This window comes from Bactrocera oleae, chromosome 4 (assembly GCF_042242935.1).
Source record: "Bactrocera oleae isolate idBacOlea1 chromosome 4, idBacOlea1, whole genome shotgun sequence".
NCBI lineage: Eukaryota > Metazoa > Arthropoda > Insecta > Diptera > Tephritidae > Bactrocera > Bactrocera oleae.
The window spans coordinates 46,597,924-46,617,084 of record NC_091538.1 but is presented as its reverse complement, the minus strand read 5'-3'; the positions used below and the strand labels follow the sequence as shown (position 1 = coordinate 46,617,084).

The following is a 19,161-nucleotide window of genomic DNA, read 5'->3' as shown; positions in this document are numbered from 1 at the left end:
TTCAAGGGTGTTTATGTTTGTGTTGTTGTTGTTGTTGTTATTGTTGCGTTTATTGCTAATATTGTGTGTGTCGGTGCGATTATGACAACATAACAATGAATTGCCGCGTAGCATAACCGCTTTGTGGTGCATAATATTGAAACTTTTGTTGTTGTTATGTTTGTTGTTGTTGTTGATATGAAGGTATAGTTGCCTTGAGGAGCGCCCGAACTCCCTTCAAAACCATAGCCGGTTTCAGACACTTTATTGCCGCCAACCCATGCGGCGAAGGGGCATCAGCAAAAACAACAACAACAACAATAAGAACATTTATGACAGCCGCGGCTCCATTAAATACTAATTAAAAGGTCGCACGCCGGCGCTAACGTATCATTTTCCAATTAATTATTCAAAAATTTCCACTTTTCGCATTTGGAATTCACCAACCTACAACAAACACACACATATGTAGTATATAGATATATACATATATACATATATACATATATATATATATATATATACATGGTAGTACGTGCAACAAGCTAAGCGCCAGCAACGCCTGTTCAACATTCTGCGCCGGCGACGGCGTCATCATCGATTGTTTGTTGTTGTGGCAAGTATTTATTTGTTATCGTTGTTGTTGTTGCTGTGTGGTTGCACTGCGTTGCTGTGCTGGTCGGTTGTTATTGTTAGCATTATTGCCGATTTTAATGCTCTCCTGGCGACTGTTGTTGCCGTGACTCATGGGTGTTGCTTGCTATTGTTGTTGTTGCTAAGCGATTTTCACATTGTTTTGAGTGCGCAAATATTTCCGCCAAGTTGTCGGTGGCAGTGCGCACATTGTTCACCGATTGTTGCATGCAACAAATGGATGTGCGTATTGTGCGTAATGTTGCAAACAAATTTTTACATTTGTTTGTACATATGTTTGTAAATTTATATAACTGTGTACGGGATACAGCACATAATTGCATCATAAATTTTATATTGATTTTTAATCACCAGAGAGTTGCACTTTTGTATTATATATTATATATATGTATGTATATATCATACAGGTTGGTTGAAAAGTGAGTAGTGCTCACTAAGCAATAGCACATTTTTTTCTCAAGTTAGTATATCTGTCGTGAGAACACATGCAAAGTTTCAAGTCATTCTGTCAATTATTTTTGGTTTACAAGTCATTTGAAGTTGACGTGTCAGAGTATTTTTTTAATATACTTGTAGAAAAAAGTTTAATATTGCGCATCGTAGATCATATGTTTTGAAAGGTTTAAAAGCTAAGGAAATTTATAAAAAATTCTTAGAAGTATAAGGAGTCCTCGCCTTCAAAACGCACCGTTGAATTTTGGGCTGGTGAATTTAAACGTGGTCGTACTAGGCTTGAAGACGATCCACGCGAAGGACGACCAAAAAACGCAGCTACACCAAAAATCATTGTGCGAAGATCCCAATTTGACTAAGCGGTAAATTGCTAATGCCATCTCAGACGAATGGGTACTTCACATTTAAGGTGAAAATTACATATGAAATAACTATTTGGTAAGTTAGTGCCGCACACGTTAACAATTCAACAAAAGCTGGATCGAAAACTAATTTCTCAGCATAAATTGGAGCGTTTTAAACAGATTAAAACCGATTTCCTGCGTCATTTTATAACTATGGATAAGACTTGGATCTACCACCTTGATCCTAAATTGAAACAACTGGTGAGGTCACCAGGTGAAAGCAGCAAAGAAGGTTATGGCATCAGTTTTTTGGGATGCAAAAGAAATTTTGTTCATTGATTATCTGCAGAAAGGTAAAACAATGGCGCAAAATAATTGGAGTATCTTTGGAATAAGTGTATTGAAGTTAAGGGAGATTATTTTGAATAAAAAAATATATTTCGTATCAAAAACAGTATTTCTTCATTTCAAGCGCATAAACTTTTCAACCAACCTGTACATACATATTTATCGTACCTTGTCTCTACTTTTATACCCATTATCATTTGAAAAAATTGTTCTAGCTGTAAATATATATTTTTCTCCAATAACAACACTGAAATATACATAAAATGTTTTTTGTAAAAACAAATTTCAAGATTTCTTCTTCTTCTCTTAGTTTCAACTACATAAATATCACTACACTTGTTTATGGCAAGGATGTTTACAAATACTCACTTTTTATCAGATTTTCGTAACTAAATTTGTGATTTCACTAAGCCACAAAAAGAGCACTCTAAATTAGAGAGCCCTCAAATTTAAAGACCAGAGACTTACCCAAAGTACATAATTTCGACAAAGAACCACTTTAATTTGATGCAATATTTACTCACATATGTGTGTATGTACGAGTATGTACACAAACACATTCATATTCACATTTGCATTCATATATAGGCGCACGTTAAGAAAAAATAATTTGAGCATCTTTTTCCACAGCATTTTGCAAATAAAAATGTCACTCCGCCAGCCAATTATAGCGTTTTACCTTGCAACCACACTAAACTGCCAACACAAAAGCGACTACACACACTTACATATATGCATTACATGTGGTCGAGTGTGTAATTATAAAGTGAAGTATTTAATTTTTCATATAACCAACAAATATGGCGCTTGGCAGCAAATAAACGAATTGAAAAAAACGCCAATAACAATAAAAACATCTGCAACTAAACTTTGAACATTTCATTAAAATGTCATTTTCAGCGACAGCAGCGACCAGATAATTTAACCGCAATACGCAGTTGTACACGTCAACTGCAATAACGACTACAACAAAAACAAAACGAACGAAAAAAGCAATAATAATTGGCAAAATATAACTAGGCGTTACAAGAGTGTTTGTCACTGTGGCCAACATGTGTGGCAACAACAAAATGGGCAAAGGTGTGTACTACATATATACGCGAATGGAAGGGTATTCTAAAAGACGAATATCGATCGCGTAAAATTCTCTTGGACACATTTTTAGTTTGGCATTAAAATGCTTAGAGCTGAGTTTGTTATCGAAATTTAATTAATTCAAATAGCAAATTCAAGTTGACAAAATTAAAATACCCTCAAGGCCACAAAATTACGCAAAACTCAACTGAATTTAATTATTCTCATAATTTCTATTTTTATACTCTTGCAACATCTTGCTACAGAATAAAATTGTTTTGTTTACTTAACGGTTGTTTGTATCACCAATCACTAATCGAGTTAGATATAGGGTTATGCCTATATACATATAATTTGGCACAGTAGCAAGGAGCACCTGAGGGCTACAAATTTTGCAAAATTGGAGTGGCCCGCCCTCTAAAAGGTTTAATGTACAGATCTCCGAAACCACTTAAAACAAAATAACCAAATTCCCTATAAGTCAAGAAGATACCAAATTTGATTGTATTTTATTAACGATTTCATCGAATAATGGATGTTTAATTCTTGCGCAACATTTTTTAATATAAAAATTTTCGAGCACCTGAAGGAATTTGCCGAACTTTGATTCTTGCAAGTTGCAATAGTATATCGTACAATTTTTGATTACACCCGAACTTAGCCCTTCCTTACTTGTTTTATTCTATTATTATTCATAGCTGCAATCTGACTGATTCAAAAAAAGTTCTTGTATGAAAAACTTTTTCCTTTGACGAGATTTCTTCACGAAATTAGACATGTATGATTCTCCAACGCTACAATCTCCGAACAAATTATTTACAATAGATCGGGCCACTCTAAAATATAGCTGTCTTTTAAACGATCAAAATCCAGTTCTGGTATGGGTTAATAATTTTTTGAAGGATATTATTGGTTCGGAGCAACTCTTGTTAACGTATTTATGGTTTTGATCTGAAAATTTTCTTAAAAACATCCTACAGCTACACGACGACGTATCAAAACTTCCATTTTTCGAACGGTATCAAGACACATAAGATGTCTATGGAATATTTCAGATAAATAATCAATATTTTCTTGAGAATTGGTTTGCTTATCACTTCACAATTATTTCTAATAATAGTTATAAACAATTTTCGAAAACAGTTTTCGGAAGTAGTATAAGCATGCCTTTTCTACGACAGCATAGATCCAATCATTTCAAGAACCAACTAATTTCTTTAATTTAGGATAGGTTAGGTTAGGTTAAAGGGTCGATCCTAGAAGAGATCTCACTTAGACAGGTTCGCAAAAAGTAATATTGCCGAGATGCTTCAATCTCAATCTTGAAATGGCTGGATAATGGGGAAGAAGCTGTGACAAGCGTCCGACAAGAAATTTAGCCTTACCATGGCATGAATGTCTATTGGACAGTGTCCAGTAAGAACGCCTACTTTGCTAAGGGCAAATAGTTCATAAGATATTCTGCGTTCTACTCTAGTCCAAAAGAATCTCGCCTTGACACAGTAGCTGGTCGTCGACCAGTGCCAGAATGCAAGACGCCAATTGAGAACCAACTCATTTCAATTCCGATGTGAGACGAGGGTGGCCCTCTGGAATAAAGCATTTATATAGATATGCAGTATACAAGATTGACAAGAAAGAACTCAGATTTTTCTGGGAACCGGAAGAAGAAAAATTTTACCCGGGCTGTCCAAAAAAATCATGTTCACCTATTTTAATACAAATCTTAATTATCACTTTAAAAATGGGCTCCTGAACCAATACAAGCATACCAACGCTTAATCCAATTTTCGATGCCGGCTGGGACGGCCTTCAGTGTCTTCAGAAAATTTTCGGTTTCGCCTCATTTTTGGAAAGCCATTCGCTAGATTGTTGGACAGTTTCGAAGTTATATCCATAGATTTCCGCCTAGCATCTAGCATTGACACGCTTCAAACCTAAAACATTAACCAAAATGTGTTGAGTCGATCCATAGGAGATGTTGAACTCCTCAGCTATCTCAATGAAACCAACAGGACGATTAAAAACTGCGAACATGTTAGTACTCGATTATCATATTGAGGGCCCGCAACACCGCTCTGTACTTCGTTTTGCATAGATTTACTGTTATCCATCCTAAAGTTGTTCAGGAAAAGTTGAACATGAACCTTAATTTGTGCCATGTCTATAGAAACCCTCGTCCCAGGGCCCTCAGTCTCCCACATTGTGCAGTTTTGAATAACGGTTTCGTCGAAACGGGGCTTAATAAGTTATAATGCTCTCTCTGGTCTTTAAAGCAGTGATTTTTACGCATCTCTCTAAGTTTTACTCTCCTCATTTCTCTAAAAAAGAACACATAATTTCACCAATTAAAAGCATACAAGTAATCGCATATTTACCATATGAGCCTTCGTAGCAGATTAGATCATTTTCTCATCCACTTTAGACCAAAGTATTCACTTCAATTTCCAACCATTTTAAAGGGCAATATTTACAACTGTCACTGCCACACTTGGTTGTGCAAACAAACCGTGCAAATGTGCAGCTACTTTAAAATTGCCGCTACAAACCAATTGAAATGCACCACGCTCACGGACAAGAGCACCTTGAACCACAACTAAAACTATTCCAGGCAACTAACCGCTACTTTGTCTCCTCTCGGCATTTTGCTGAGCAATTTTCCATTTGCAAAGTATTCGTCATTAAGCAATTTCCCCGCCACAGTGCAACAGTGGCTACCAAAAGTAAACAAACGATTTTCAATTTTCCCAATTGCGCAATTTTCCAACTTTCGTTACGCTCTGCTACAAACAAAACCTATTCTTTTAACTCTATTGCCACCTATGCTTATATTCACTTATATACCTACTATATATGTATATCTACTTGCACCTTAGCCGCTTCATGCTACTCCCTCAATGCACTGAAATGCCGATTCGCCATGGCTGCCACAGTGTTGCCTACTTTTTTCACGGAGCATTTGAAAAAAGGTAATTGCTGCAACATTTTAGCGGTCGGCAGAGCCAAAAGTTGTACAGCAACAACAAGTGCAACATTTTGCCTAATTTACTGTCGGTCTTTTTCCAAGCCCAAGACCAAGTCTGTCTACAGCGGAGAAATGCTCAATTACGGTGAGTGTGGTAAGTGTTGAAGTTTCAAGTTAAGTTTTTTTTTTTTTATCCTTTAGCGGTGGCTGTCTAAAAGTGTTGAAACGGCCATTACGTCGATTAAACGCTGAACCAAGTTGAAGAAGGCAGAGAGTTGTGGAAATTTAATTTTTACTCTCTATGAGAAAAATAGTATTTTGAAGAAAGTTTTCAATGTGTTTATATATCCACTTATATATTGTACTATACATTAGAGTGCTACTTAAAAATTTAATAACACATAAAAATTAAAAATAAATAATTAAATCAAAAATATAATTAATTAAAAGTAAAGCACTCAATAAATACATTTCTCACGAATTTTAATAGATCTTTCAATCGATGATATTACATTTCGAATACATAAAAGTTTTTCTGCACATTGTAAATTGTCAAGGGATATTGCACAGAATCACCCTCAAAACTACCCTAAGAATACTTAAAAAATTATGTTGTTAATGTAAATAATATTCTTCATTCACCACTCATATAATATTCAATTAAAAATTAAAATGATTTTCAGTTTGTTCTCACAATTAATGATCGCTCTAATGTACATTAAAAATGAATTACGTATATATATTGGGTCTATAACTACATTCGTAGGTTTCTTTTTCAAGATTTTATTTACCAAAAGCATGAACAATAGTATAATTCAAAGTATTGCCCTGAAAGCTATAACATTATCCCAACTTTCTGGCAATATATGGATTCCATCCCAAAAGAATAAGCACTTGCTTTGTGGCCAAGAATGAATCAAGCCAATTTTTGATACTCTGTTTTGATGTGAACCAGTTAGGGCGTTCTGCATCGATTGGAACAAATAGCTGTCAGTATGGCCATATGGTGAAGCAAAAATTCTCAGCCGCTGTTTTCCAAATAGTTTCTAACCGGTCTTGCAACATGGGGCCAAGCTTTGTCATGTTGGAAATTTATTGTCACATGATGAGGTAACACCGATAGAGAGCCTCATCTTTTCGTCAAGGATCCTTTTTAGAGTTGTTGTAATAGATCCATTTTTCATCACCTGTCACTATCCAATGATTTCTTTTTGAAGCATTCAAGCAGCATTTCTGACATGCATAATCGCCTTTCAACGTATCTTGGGTTCAATTCCTATAATTCTGATTACTAAGTCATGGAAATTATGAAAAAGAAGCGACATAATAAACACCATTTATATAGTACATTGATTCTCGACAATGGCGTCAGTAGATAGACTTGGTTGAATCATACAATGAGCTCTCAATTTTATTATGAAATAAAATTATTTTATGAAATAAAGAATAAAGAAAGGCTCTTCGCAACACCTTGAACAACTTATGAGTCAGTCTTTGATGTAATTTGAGCAACGAGTTGGCTTTATTTAAAAATAATCTAAACTAATTTCTCACTAATCTAAGCTACTAATTTATATAAGGTCACTAGGCAACTTCTCTTGTCTCAGCTTCTGTTTTAATGTTTTATAAAAGTTTATCTTTTTTAATTAAAATTTAACGGTCTGTGAATAATTTTGATCACAGAATTAATAATTTAATGTAAACTTATACATTGGACATCCTTAAATAAGCACTGAAAGAAAGATATAGAGAAATCATCGATTTTGTTTCCATTATCTATAAACAATTAGAATATCTAAATTGTTTTCTAATCTGCCTGATATAGCCGACAACAAATAGAGTTTGTCGAGTATATTCGCCAAAAAATATACTCAAAATTCCTCATGTCAACATAAATATATTGGCAGCTCTTTCGATAGCCAATCGATTTTACCATCACTTATAAAAAAATATATTTTTTTTTTGTTTTTGATTAAACATTTGCATATGTGTATAAATTTTGTCATTCATTCGATTAATTAACCCGAATGCAGCCGTCAGTTGTCAATTGGCAGCAACCAGACTTGCCATCCTACATAACACAATACGTAAATATTTTGGTACTTAACCAATGAAAACATAAAAATTTTTGACGACTCTCATTTTAGTTTATTGCCATTTTAATTGGCAGTTGGCGCGTTTTATGCCGCACATCTGCATTTTTCGGTGTGTCAAAATTTTGCATTTTTGATTGCACTTAATTGCGACAATATTATACTCGAACAAACCAGCAACAAAGTTAATTCTCATGAAAACCATTCTACGTTACGTTAAAACCAAACAATTTGGTAATTCCAAAAAACAAAAAAAAAAAACAAAATTGAAAATTATTTTTGCAATAAAAAAAGAGACGGCCCATGTATAATGCCGTACTAGAGAGAGACTAGAGAAAAGTATGAAATTCGCGGCTAAAAGTGAATGAAAATTAATTAAACAGTTAGGTTAGGTTAGGTTTGATGGCTGATCCAGAGATCGCACTTGGACTACTAAATGCAGTCCTTGTGATGCCATAAAAATAAAACTCCTCTAATTCAAACTTATAATTCAGCAAAATGCTTTGTGATGTTTGATTGAAATTTGCTCAGGCGCTTAATTTTTATTCCCAGTAGTTCGGTAGGATGTTTGAAAGTGTGAGCTGCCAAGTGTTGGGGCCTTAATCTCGCAAACGCGGGACTATCAAGAAGGAAGTGCTGAGATTGCTTTCCAACTCGTCTGCTTCCATATAATTAAACAGTCGATTTCACTAAATTCTTTAATTATTCGAGTGATAGTAATTCAGCGAATTTCTAAATCAATACAAAATTTTATTCAATTTTACTACACTATTTTCTGTGTCCTACTTGCAAGACAACATATGTTGGTAACATCCGAGTAAAACGAGCAATCGGCCGTAATTAAGCCGTTATATGCTCATGTGTCACTGAACCAGATTCTGTTTCTGATATCTACCCCATTCATTTCGCATGGATTTAGACAACCCACCGTTATCATTAATATTACAAGCTTTTCACTTTACTTTCAGTAACTTTTTACGAATTTCTATATGATAAATATATGCTCTTGAATTCAAGCTATACTTGTAAAACTATAGTTATTTAAAATGTTAATCATTGCAAGACCCATACTTCTTTCAGACAATTTACTCATTATATTTCTTACACACACACACACATTTACATTTTTTTTCATCTTATCCAAAAAGTAAAACCTATTATTTGATCAGCATCTTTGCCGATATTGACAGAGAATTTTCACTTCACATTATCAATCTTGAAAATACTTATGTACATGACTAACTTTTAAATCGCTCTCAACCGCATTGCGAATTTAAAATTAAAAAATTTATGGATTTTCGATTTTAAATTTCAATCATTAAATTTTAAAATTAGATTTTGTAATCCTAAAATCAGAAATAAAAATTGATATTTTGATAGAATTATATAATTTGTTTTGAGCTTTTGCGATTAAAAATTAAAAATTAATTTTTATTCCAGTTTTCGGAATTCCAATATTTTTTTTTTTGGATTAAATTTTTTTTTCTTTTCAATCCGGAGTTTGAAGTTAAAAATTTAAAAATTACTGTTAATTAAGATTTTCGAAATTACAAAATAAAAATTAATTTAATTCAAATGTTAATTCAATTATTTTTTTAATGCATTACATTGATATCAAGAGTTAGTTAGATATAATAAGAAAGTAATTTTTTGTGCAGGTTGAAATATTCTGGCATTGTTTGATATTCGTTTTACCGAAACATTTTTTTTTTTGAGATAATTGTTAAAGGAATTCAAATTTTACACGAATATCTGTATATTATATAACTTTAAAGCGAGAAACGACAAAAAATCTAAATTTTGAATTGGTAAATTGGGAAAATTTAAATAATGACAAAAAAATCGGTATTTTGTTCTAAGTCAATTTGTGCGAAAAAAAGAGAATTAATTCTTTTTTAAGATGTGTAGTGTAAGTGGCAATCAACAACGTGCAAGTTTGAGTAATTTATTTTTTGTAAATTTTTGAAATATTAATAAAGAACTGATGAAAATTTATAGCAAAATATTAACCCAGGTCATTTTAGTTTGAAATTACTCCCATTGCCTACCAATTCCTTTGTAAGTAGGTTTTGTTAATGGACACATATAAAACATATTATATATAGATTTTGAACTTTAATTTTATAACTATATTATTATGTTTATATGTTAGTAATAATATTTTTCGCGAACCTTTATGGATCTTATATGTCAACATATTTTAAGTAGCATACTTGAGATTAACGGCTTAACAATTACATAGGCGAGTGGCTTTGACTAAACCTATACTAAATACTCAGTTTTATTAGGTTAATATTTATTTTGTCGCCTAAAATTTTAAAACAATTAAGTTTCAGTGGAAAATGTTAAAATAAATCAGCACTTGAAATTTGCATACTTATGCTACTAAAACGTATTATATAAAGCTTGGCAAATGTTTAATTTTTTATGATGTATTAAAGTTCTAAAAAGATCATTCGACCTCAACTACAGAATATTACTCATTGTAAAAGATATTGTATGTGATTCGAACACACCGGTAGTAATTAATAATGTGATTAATTATTACATATTTAATACCCCGAAATATGTATTTCAAAATATTATTTTAAATCCTTCAAAACAAAAACCTTTTAAAAGAAATGCTTTCAAAAATTTCGATTCAGTTATAGCAAACAAAATAATTTTGAAATGCAAAAAATCTCTTCTCCACACAACCGAGGTTATAAATCATAACACATTCCTTGCATACCAACTAACACTAGCATATTAAATAAGAGCTAATTCTTTAGTAAAACAGTAAACCAAAGTAAATGAGTGTTATTTAGGACCAAATACCGCCCAATCCAGCAAGCCTGCCTCTCTAAACTGGCCAAGTCCTGTGAAATTAAAAGCAAGAAACACACATCCAAACACATAAACACATGTATACGAATGGATACACACATACATATATATAAATATATACACACAAACATAATGGAGCACAAAAACATTAGCTCTCCACTTAGAGCCCTTAACGACCCAAAAAATCACAAGTCAAAAACAATTATCCACTCTCAACACCACTTTACGAGTTGCCAAACCGAGGTATACTCATATACACACACACACACACGCATATATGTGTTTGGCTTAGCTTTCTGTGGTCCAACGCCAATTTGGAATTATTAGGGATAAGCCAGAAAGCCAGAAGGATGAGTCAACCATACTGAGAATTCTCTGCGGTGTCATAAAATAAATTCATAAGCACCCATAATTGTAAGCGTTTGACAGAACATGAAAAGCGGGGTGAGAGCGCGGCCGTGAGGGAGGAAAATTAAAATTGAGGAAAGTTAGTGGTTGAGTGCTAGCTACAACAACAGCTATACACATGGTGATATTTAGGGGAAAAGAGCAGAAGAAATTTACGTAAGTCGCACTTGATAAGTGTTTGCATAGCGTAATGAGCTTAAATGATGTGGGGAGAGTATATATACAAGTATAGTCAAATATTCAGACATGAGTACATACATTATCAGTTGATAAACATATACAATGCGCAAATCGCTATTTATGTGAGAAAGTTGTGCGTGTGTGCATGTGTTTGCGACCCCTGACATATATTAAACGCTCTGGCAACACTCACACGTATACACATACATAGCACATGTGTTCCATATACAGTTACCACTTAAATATATACGAAGTAGCAGCTGCGCGTTCCCTTAACTGTGTTTTGGGGGGTGTTACCAAACCACACACACACATATATGTAATCACATACATACATACATATTTATCAAGGGTTGTTCGCACATTGTACTTTTGTTGTTCTACCGCTACCGTTACCGTTACCACTGCCATTTGTTGTATTATTTATTGCTTAACCACTTATTGTTTGTTGTTTTTGGAATTATTGCCTTTTCTATGCGCCATACACATGTACATATGATTGTATGTGTATATTATGATTATTTGATGCGCGTAAACTTTTAATTAGCTGCGCTTGAGTTTATGTTAAATTGAGAATAGCAGACACATACTTCACTTTCAAGTACGGCAACCACGAAAGGATGGCGCTTCGCAGCCTCAAAGTAGGCTATGTGGTATGAGTTAGAAACGACATATGTGTATATGTACGTACATATATATATTTTTATTACAATTTTTTAAATTGTATACTATTTAATGTAAGAATATTTAAATTTGAAAAAAATTTAAAAATTTATATAAATTTTTATTTTAGAGAACATACACACAAATGACACTTTTGGTATGCATCTATGTATATGTGTAATATATGTATGTATGTATGTAGAGCTGCAATGCCACATTGTAATAGTTCCTGTTACTCAGGTAAAATATTGCTCTACTCAAAGTATGCACTCGAAATTAAGCTGGTTTATTTTCATCTTTTACTGGCACCTACACTTTAAAAATAAATAATTAATTGCATCATACATGCATACAAAATGCACAATAACGCGACATCATTTTTCATTGGTTAAAAGAAGAAGGAAAAAATAAATAAAATATGAACTTCTCATAAGGAAACAAAGTTGAAATTTTCGTTATAACTTGATTATACTATCTCATAGTAAAATCTTAAAATTATATATATGTATATATTATATATATGTATATATTATATATGTGTAAGTAATAAGATGTAGTGAATTGTAATCAATAAGAAACTGAATTTCGAAATGTTTTGTTGATCTTCGATATTTGCATTTTTAAGTGACCTTATGTGCATACAAATACATGTTTAAGGGGTAAGAAAACTTCAACACATACAAAAAAATAAAAATATTAAAAAAATCTCGACAGTGTTGTTTGAAATATAACATTTTTATTATATTATTTTTTGGAAGATCCGATTTCGACCGCTCTCTAACTTAAGTTTGACCGAAATTTGTTATACCCCATTAAAATAAGAATAAAAAGGGATTGCCTTAAATTTTAGTAAATTCACTACCACAATCAATTAAAAACACTTCAAAAAGCCTAATTTCGAAATTTGAAGGCTTTTTAGACCACAAAAACTAAGAATTTACTTTTTTACCTAAAACAAAAACTCCCAAAGGAATTTAGTTTGGTCTAAATCCCAGCGGATTATTGCACATTATCATAGGGAAAATGGGAGAAATAGCTGTTAATTTGACAATAGTTGAAATTAAACTATTGCAAAAAAATTTACTAAAATTGCTTGCATGGACGTATGTACTAGCTGTTAGCTGAAAGATTAAGCAATTATGGAATGTTCTTGTACTTACACACACATATAGGTATACTGAAAATTTTTAAAATAATTTATTTAAATATACATTATTTTTCATCTATTATTGGGTGTGTGAGAAGGCTCTACTAGTATTATTTCGCGCCGTGTTCATCTGTGGCTATATTAATTTCAAAGGTACTGTCATTTCGCGTCGTTTTCAGTAGATGTCGAGATTTGTACCAGATAAAGTGTTTTTGCGGGGAGTTCTTCTTCATTACTTTAACATGAAGAAAAGTGCTACCAAAAGCTATCGTATTTTACTGGACGTTTATGGTGACCATGCTTTAGCCGAACGAATGTGCCAAGTGCCAAAAATGGTTTGCACGGTTTAAAAGTGGCAATTTCGACGTAGACGACGAAAATTTCAAGACGAAGAATTGGAGACATTGCTCGACGCAGTTAAAACTATTTGGAAAACTGTGGGTGGGAAGTTCTACCTCACCCGCCTTATAGCCCAGACATTACACCTTCCGATTACCACTTGTTCAGATCAATGCCGAATGCCCTCACCGGAGTACGCTTCACTTCAGAACAGGGTATCAGAAATTGGCTCGATTCTCTCTTGACCTCCAAGCCGAAGAAGTTCTTTTGGGATTGGATCCACAAACTGCCAGAAAGATGTGCAAACATCGTAGCTTCCGATGGACAATACTTTGAACATTAAATGTATAACAATTTTTTACAATAAAGTCTTAATTTTCGAAAAAAAAACCGCACACAAATCAAAGTAAGTTTCTTCAAGCAGAGAATTTTGAAAAACTTCGGTATCAGACGATATCAAAAATTCAAACTTCGATAGATCAGATCGCACTAAATATTTAGTCGCGTATTTAAATCTTTCACTGGTATTAATCAAAGATACGAACTGAGACTAATTCTGATTTACAAATTTCCAATAATATAACCAATTCCTCTCGAGCTGACTCATTAAAATTAAATTAAATTAAAAAGAAGCTCAAAAGTTGAGAAAATGTACACATAAAAGAGTAAACATCTTTATATGTAATTGTTTTCTTAACAAACAGAACGACTGCGCATTCGATGTTCCATACTCTGTCTTCTAAAGCGATAGGCTCGAGTATACCACATCCAAGCAAAAACTTCAACACCGTTACAGCACAAAAAACATGACTATCATTTCGTATATATGTAAATATAAATCAAATAATATTCAAAACTTTTCAAAAAATATTATCACAATATTCTTATATGCTTACAAATTGCGGCTAAATAGACAAAACGCAGAACAAATTCTAATTAGCTTGATAGCAATTACAAAAAAAAGCGTATATATATGTAAATATATTTTTTACTTTTACATATATATCGCCACATTGTCGAAATCGCAACTCATCGCACCTACCTGAACTGGGTCGATCACTGTAGCGCGTGCAGTACACCCACGCCGGCCAAACGATGGGACCGCTGCCGCTCGCACCTGTACCGCTGGACTTAACAGCGTTACCGCTGCCGTTCGCCTCTTCCATCGCCTTCGCGCCAAACTCCCCTGGTGTACACTTCGCCCCCGACGAACTTAACTCACCATTGGCGGGCGACTTAGCATGCTCAGAGGTAGCGCCAAAGCTGCTGCTGACCGCGGTGCTATTCGAGTCGCTGCTGTTAGTGCAGATATTGGCGAGTGTGTGTGAGAAGTTTAGAGTTGCGGACGACGCTGCTGTGGTTGTTGCTGCGCTGAGGTGCGTTAAATCAATCGCGGTAGAGGAACTGGCAGCGCCACCCACAGCAGAACCAACAGCTGGTAAAGCATTTGCCGCTTTACGTACGCGCTGCGTAGCGCTACTACTATTATGAGTAGTGATACCTTTTGCAGCGCGCGCAGCATTGTTACACGCTGCCATGCAGGCAGCGCCTTCCGCAAGCCGCCTGCCAAAATCCGCTTTTAATATATTGTCAATGCTAAATTTTAGCGCTGGTTCATTTAGATTGTTGTTGTTGTTGTTGAGGTTATTATTGGTATGATTGCCGTGCGCGTATGGAAAATGCGCTTGCATTTGCGCCTGCAATTGGCTCAGGCTCGAGACGGCGCTAGCGGTTGTGGGTGAGAGTTGTGTATGCGCTGTAGTTAAAGCGCTCAATTTGTTCAGGGTATCGGTGCTATTTGGTAAATTTGTTTTATTTTGCTGTTGCGTGGCTTGGTTGTTATTAGCTACAGCCGCAACAGCAACAGCGGCTGCTGCTGCGGCAGCGCTAAGTTGTGACATTTTTGTGATAGCCGTTAATTGGGATTGTATGCCCGCGAAATTGGACATTGGTTGTGGCGCGCCCTGTAAGCGCGTAAAGGTGCGTCTATCAGGCGTCAGTGTGTCTGCAACGGCTGCGCCGCGCAATGTAAACGCGCTGGCGCGCGCCGCTGCCATCAACTGCATCTGCTGCTTCATCAATTCCTCGGCATACATGTGTGACTTACGCATAAATTCCGTTTGAAAACTAGCCGTATGGTTGGTGGTACGAGGCAGCACCGGCACAGGCATGCGTAGCGCGCTGGCCACGACATATGGGTCTAGCAGAGCGCTTGACGCTTGTTGCGCTTGCAGTGATATATGCTGCTGTTGCGCTGAGCTCGTGCCACTACCAACACTCTCCTCATCCAGCTGTTGAATGGTATTATCGTCCGTTGAGGCACTGGAACGCGCATCACTGCCATCGCCGCTTGCTGAAGCCGTTGCGTGTACGCTGCTAAAAGCCGACGGCGCGCATAATGCCATCATATTACCAACATTGCTGAGTAACAAGCGCCGTTGCTGGTTAAAATCACAAAAGCTAGGTGCTGTTTGGCACGCGCTAATATTGGCGCTGCCACCTTCCTGACCCACAGACAATTCGCTATCTTCACTACAAAGACTCAACGCATCATCTTCTTCTTCAACATCCGCCTCCGTATCCACTTCCTCCTCACACCGTATTGCTGCCGCATCAGCCAAACGTGCTGCGGCGGTTTTGGCTTCCAATTCAACCTCCCTCTTTGCACTACCCTCGTCATCGCCCACCACATCCATTTCATCAGCTGAATCAATCGATTCGCACATATCGACCTCGTCCAACGCGTTCGCCTCCCTGGACATTGTGTCGCTGTGACGCCTGTGCTTCTCACCTGCCAAAATAGACGCGCTTGGGCTCAAACGCGGACTTGTTACGCCATGCGCTTGCAACAGCATACAATCCGGATGCATATCGACGCGACGTCGACGCAGCGCGCACAGCTGTTCGAGTATGGGCGGTCGCGTTTGCGATTGTGACGTCAGTCCGTTGAGCGGTGACGTGCGGGGCGACAGTGAAGCTGATGAATTGACACAAATCACTGGTGACAGCGTCGGCGTCGCAGGTGTGGATAATGCGTTTTGTGTGAGTGTGCCGCGCGTGGTCGCGACCGTTGACATTGAACTGCTGGCAGCTAGCACTCACTAAATTCGTTTCAGTTGCGCACATGGAACGCCGCAATTGATGAAAAGAATTTGCACATCAAAAATTGTTTTCGAGTGAAATGCCGTCGGCAAGAAAGCGTTTATTTTCACGTAAATCTGGGTTCACTGCCGCTTGTCACTTTCATAATCATACTTTATAAATAACTAATACAATAACACATATACACATACACGCGCGTGGCTGTCAGCAGCGTGGCATCGATCAGCAAGTCAAAACGTTAAGTCCAGTAAAAATCGCGCTCACTAATTATTGAAACGGTGTTGAAAAAACGCGTCGGCAATTCACAATTTTTTAGCTTTCATGCTTGTTCTTCTTTTCACAAGTACTATTTGCTTTGCTCAAGCCACTATTCATACACTATACAAGTACCGCTTGTGTTTTCTTCTACGCTTTGCTTTTGTATTTTTTATTTTGCTTTGTCGGTCAAATGCTATAAAAATTTCCAAGTAAAAGAGACGCGCGCGCCCGTTCAATAACTCTTCGCACTGCTACTCTGGCCGACCACGTCGTTTAACTGAGACCGGCGCCGTCGCGTATAGCCGCGCCACATGCGATCGCACATTAAAACGCCTGCCAGTTAGAAGCACCCACCCCTCGCGCCTTCACTATACAGCGCAAATTTCCACTTAGACTGCACATAAGCACATAGGCGCTAGGTGGCAAAGTCGTTCGCTCACTCGCTCGCTTGCCAATTTCAAATGAGCCAACAGCAACGGCAGTACTACTATAACGCTCTCACGCACACAAACGCCGGCGCTCTCTAGAAGTATATCAGACGCCTCACAGTTTGACTGCAGCGCGCTGACTGAAATTGTGCCCAGATCCAATGAGAAACGCGTTGTTGCAGTGCATGCAGCGCTGCGTCGCCGCTCAGTGGTTCGGCAGGTTTTTTGCCTGCGCACTGCTGTGAGAGTGAGAGCGCGTATGTTTCCAGCACGCAGCTGCCGTTAACACAAATACATAGGCGTAATGGTAGTATATAAGTGCGCTATAGGGCAGCTGCGCTGTGCGAAAGTTGAGAAAGAGTGTGGACTAGTGTTGTCCGCGTACGCGAGTGGTGTGAGCAAGCAAAATGTATATTCACTGGTGAGTAGTACTAGTACTAATGCGCTAAAAGCGTGCCACTATATTGTGCTTTGTGTTTTTGTTGCTATTGGCTTAAGTTTGTTTTGCTTTTTTGTTGTTCTTGTTGTTAATAAGTTATATTTTACGCTATCCACTTTGTTACTGCTATGCTGGGGTTACTCTCTTTAAACTACGCTAATAAATTGCTTGTTGTTGTTGTTTGTTCTGCTATCGTTTTTCCAATTCTTCTTCTACCACCTCCGCTGCTGCTGTTATTCTTGTTGCTACATCCATGCATACATATGTACGGCAACTGCTTTTGCTTTTATCCTCGCGGCTTCACTTACTTTTATCAATATTTTCTTTATTTATATTGCCGTTGTTATTATTATATTTTCTTTTCTGTCATCACTATGCGCTTCCCATATTCTTCTTCTCCATATGAATTTTGCTGAAAATACAAAAACATATTGAGATTTGTTGTTATCAACAATGTTGCAGCGGACATCGTGCGGAAACTCGCAAACAGTTTCGTTTTTGCGTATGCATGTATGTATGTATGTGCGTAGTCTTGTTTATATATGGTATAAATATGTTCTATATCTGTACGTATCTATAGACGTGCATGTGTTCGTGTATTTTGTTATTCTTGTTGCTGCTGTCATTTGAGGTTATGTTAAGTGCTTGTATATTTGTTAATTAAGTACGCCGTCGACACTTGAGCTCATTTTCACTGCCAAAGTTAGGCAAAATGTTTGCTGCTGCATATGAACATATGTATGTGTATAAAGGCATGCCTGTCTGACTACATATCTACATATATAACTATGGGTATTCCAACTTATAACATGAAGGTTCGCTGTTTATTTACTTTAGGGTGATCGGCTATAAGACTTTTTAGGTAAAAAATTAATGTTGATATATTTTATAAGAATAATACAGGTCAGTATCCGAAAATATGTTTAAAATCATTTATTATGATTGTAAATTATAACAAGTAAAGAAAGCTACGTTCGGGTGTTCCGAATTTATAATACCATACACAAATACAAAAGCTTACACGCAAGCACTTGATTCCGATCTTTCAGTTTGTAAGGCAGTTATATGCTATAGGAGTTCGATCTGAACAATTTCTTCAGAGATTGTACCGTTACTGTACCGTTATATATTTATATATAGGGTCTCCGACATTTCCTTGTGGATGTAACAAACTTCGTGGCGCACTTAATATATGTACCCGGTACAGAGTATAAAAAAGTTGCGTAAGAATTATTAGACTAACGAAAATCTTGATATTTAGTATATGAGATCTGCGGTAATATTATACAAATTTGCTAAGATAAGATATAAAGGCAACCGGAGTTGCAGTTGTTAGTTAAGATATTGACCGATATATACATATGGTAGTGAAAAGGATAGAGAAGGCACTGAAACAATTTCAACCATTTTTAAAACCAGCACACATTATTACCAAGATAAGACTCTCTAAGCTTGACAAGT

The 19,161-nt window shown here is 36.1% G+C and overlaps 1 protein-coding gene across 1 annotated transcript; it reads right to left on the bottom strand.

The window, feature by feature from the left end:
• Window positions 1–689: 689 nt before the first annotated feature.
• On the bottom strand, window positions 690–16,550 carry LOC138857063 (streptococcal hemagglutinin-like). The gene is made up of 2 exons (XM_070108475.1): window positions 14,516–16,550; window positions 690–754 (listed from the first exon to the last, which is right to left on the bottom strand). Exons 1-2 carry the CDS (start codon window positions 16,548–16,550, stop codon window positions 690–692), a joined length of 2,100 nt encoding a protein of 699 aa, XP_069964576.1.
• Window positions 16,551–19,161: the final 2,611 nt, after the last annotated feature.